This window comes from Malurus melanocephalus, unplaced genomic scaffold, assembly GCF_030028575.1.
Source record: "Malurus melanocephalus ecotype Western Australia unplaced genomic scaffold, MMel_1.1 scaffold_291, whole genome shotgun sequence".
Lineage (NCBI taxonomy): Eukaryota > Metazoa > Chordata > Aves > Passeriformes > Maluridae > Malurus > Malurus melanocephalus.
In genome coordinates, this window is record NW_026623523.1 from 656,639 (window position 1) to 659,479 (window position 2,841).

Sequence of the window (2,841 nt, forward strand, 5' to 3'; positions counted from 1 at the left end):
TCAGTAGGATAACATCTGCTTTAACCTTTCCAACATGTTCCAAATAGACAACCAGAAATGTAGAGTACACACACAACTAGTGAGCAAACCAGCAGGATTTGTACAAGTTGTTCTAGTACCCCATTCAACCATTCATTACATCATTAATTAAGMTAAAGGCTTTATAAAATCAGACTTAATATTGCAAAACTATGCTGAAGAAATTATTTTTCTTCACATCACCTGAAACACATCATAGAGAAATGGAAGGAAAAAACCGAACATGACACAATATATCCTCAACCATGAACACTTTTTGCTGTCCCTTCATCCCAAGCAAAGAAAATGACCAGTTCTACAACTGGTCAGAGACACAAACATGCAACTCCTAAGCCATCCCAAAAGCACTGACCAAGAATTTTTATTTTAAAACATGCAGAAAGCAACAAGTTGGTTGTCTCTGCTGTAGCTTGCCAGCAGTCAAAAGTAAGCAAGACAGCCTGGCTAGGAGGATTGGAAAAGTCCCAGTTGATGTGCACCCATCCATGATACAAATGCTCACAGTGAATCTGATTTTCAGCAGTGGGGGTGGGTTGGTATTTTAATGAGACAGTAATCTGGTTAAAATAAACGTGGCTGTAACTTGACCACATTAATTCTTACATCACCAGGCACTTAAGGCTACCCAGTTATTTCCCTGTCAAATATAGCTACTGTTGTAAGTTTCCAAAATGAACATAAACCCTAGAGAGCATTAATCAACAATAATACATCTGTACTGAGTATTCATAATAACTGCTATTTCAGTTATGATTTAATATTCAGTTCAAACCACTCAGCAAGTGAGAAATAGGCTAGCAGGCAGTCACCTGGATTATAGTTATTAATTCCAAGTATTAGGAAATACTCAGGAGTTCTGAACTATCCAGCTATTAAGCTGAGAAGGAAAAAAAAATAGGAGCATGCAATCTGACCAGCATTCTGACAGCAATTCCACTTTCCRTAAGTGTTGTCTCACTAAAGCCATGCTGATGCAAAACAGAGAGGTCCCTCATTCTGGTCATTAGGTGTGCCCATTCCAGAGGAATGTTTAAAAGTATTGCATGATAATATCAGAAAGTCCCTTTTAAAATGTAATAGACACATTATACAATGCCACAGGCCAGCACCCACTAAAAATTTTAGCAGCATTAAGGAAGTGGAGATACAGAATACCTAAGCACTATGTATCAGTCCTTACAGTCTGTTAAGGGCATTTCCTCAGCAGAGGAAAATTCACTTGAAACATTTAGGAAGGGACCAAAGAACAAGTTCTCACTAAACAAACAGTGCAATGCCCTAGAAATATGAGGCAAGCAGAAGCTCCCAAATTTGCACTATAGTCCCAAAAGCCAGCTCGGTTTCCTACACAATTGTTACTTGGGACAGTTACTCTAAATATGTCCAAAGCCACACCAGAAGTAGTTTAATTCTAAACATTAAAACAAGGCCAGTATCTACATGTGTGACAGCAAAAAAAAAAAAAAAAAAAAAAAAAAAAAAAAAAAAAAAAAAAAAAAAAAAAAAAAAAAAAAAAAAGACAGGCTTACAGGCTTGAGGTTAATAGCAACCGAAGAGCATGTAGAGATTGAAGTGTCATCATGTGCACTCATACAAAACCCTGTTAGTGGAAGGCTTTGTTAAATTCAGTTTACAGTCTATGGGGTATACTGATGACAAGCCACGGGACAAGCCACTGGCACAGGACCCACCCATGAGAGTCCCGAGCTGTTTTCTACAAGGCAGAATTGTCTTAACACCCTCCTGCACAAACGGGGTGTAAAGCCGAGTATCTCCCGCTCTCAGATGCAATTCTGGGCAGGGAGATATTGGCCTGTGTTATACACAGCTCCTCTGCACCCATAAACCTAAACTTCGAGGGGCCTCAGCCCTTTTATTCCTGAGACTTTAAAAGTGAAACAAACAAATAAGTAACTTAAAAATTAAAAGAGTCTCAGCAAAACTCCTGGCTGATTCCGCCGCCAGCGCCTTTTAAGTTCTGGAAAGCGAGAAAAGCTTGGCTGGGTGTCTTCTGTGGGCAATGAGACATCGCTTATGGACAGACAGACTAATGCAGGCGGCAGACAATCCCATTTGCACGGCCATGGGGCAAGTGGGACGGCGGCTCCCCTCGGGGCCCCATCCTCATCCTGCTGGCGTTGGGACCCCGCCGGACACACACGCACACGGTGCAGAGCCCAGGGGAAACACGGAGGAACACCGGGATTGGGAAGGGGGTGTGGGGTGTCCGCCCCGTCCCGTCCCGTCTCGTCTCGCCCCGCTCACCCCGCTGCTCCTTCAGCGCCAGCACGGAGGCGACATAATGCGCCAGGTCGAAGAAAGGGAACATGCGGAGGCGGGAGAAGCTCAGCGGCACCTGCCACAGCTCCATGGCCGGGCACGGAGCACCCGGAGCGGCGGCGCGGGGCGGGAGAGGCGGGAGAGCCCTCAGGGGGCGGTTTGGCCGCTGCCGGCCGCCGTCAGCGCGGGGCGGGGCGGGGCGGGGCGGGCGGTGCCTCACGGCCCCGGCCCCTCCCTCAGCGGCTGCTGCTCGGCGCTCCCGCCGCCGGAGCTCTGTGCTGTGCCTTTTGTTTGCCTTTTTTTGGTCAGTTTGAGATCGGTGGTGTCCCCTGCCCAGAGCCGTCCCTGCGCTTGTGCTGCTTCCCTGTACACCGCGTTCACAGGTCATTGCGCTTACCCTGATACATTTTTCTTTCTCTTTTTTTGCTACCTGTTGAATATTTCTGAAGCTCATCAAGAATATTTAGTACGGTCGGTTCTACATGTGGTCTTTCTCAGGCTGATGCGATCTATTCATAGTTA

At 45.9% G+C, this 2,841-nt stretch overlaps 1 protein-coding gene across 1 annotated transcript in view; it reads right to left on the minus strand.

Annotated features, from left to right (window-relative positions):
- The window catches only part of TMEM38B (transmembrane protein 38B), a 14,572-nt gene extending 12,083 nt beyond the window's left edge, over positions 1 to 2,489 (minus strand). Inside the window, exon 1 of the mRNA XM_057376814.1 lies at positions 2,305 to 2,489. Within this exon, the coding sequence (XP_057232797.1) occupies positions 2,305 to 2,410 (106 nt within the window). The 5' untranslated portion in view covers positions 2,411 to 2,489. The remainder of the gene's footprint in view (positions 1 to 2,304) is intronic.
- Positions 2,490 to 2,841: the final 352 nt, after the last annotated feature.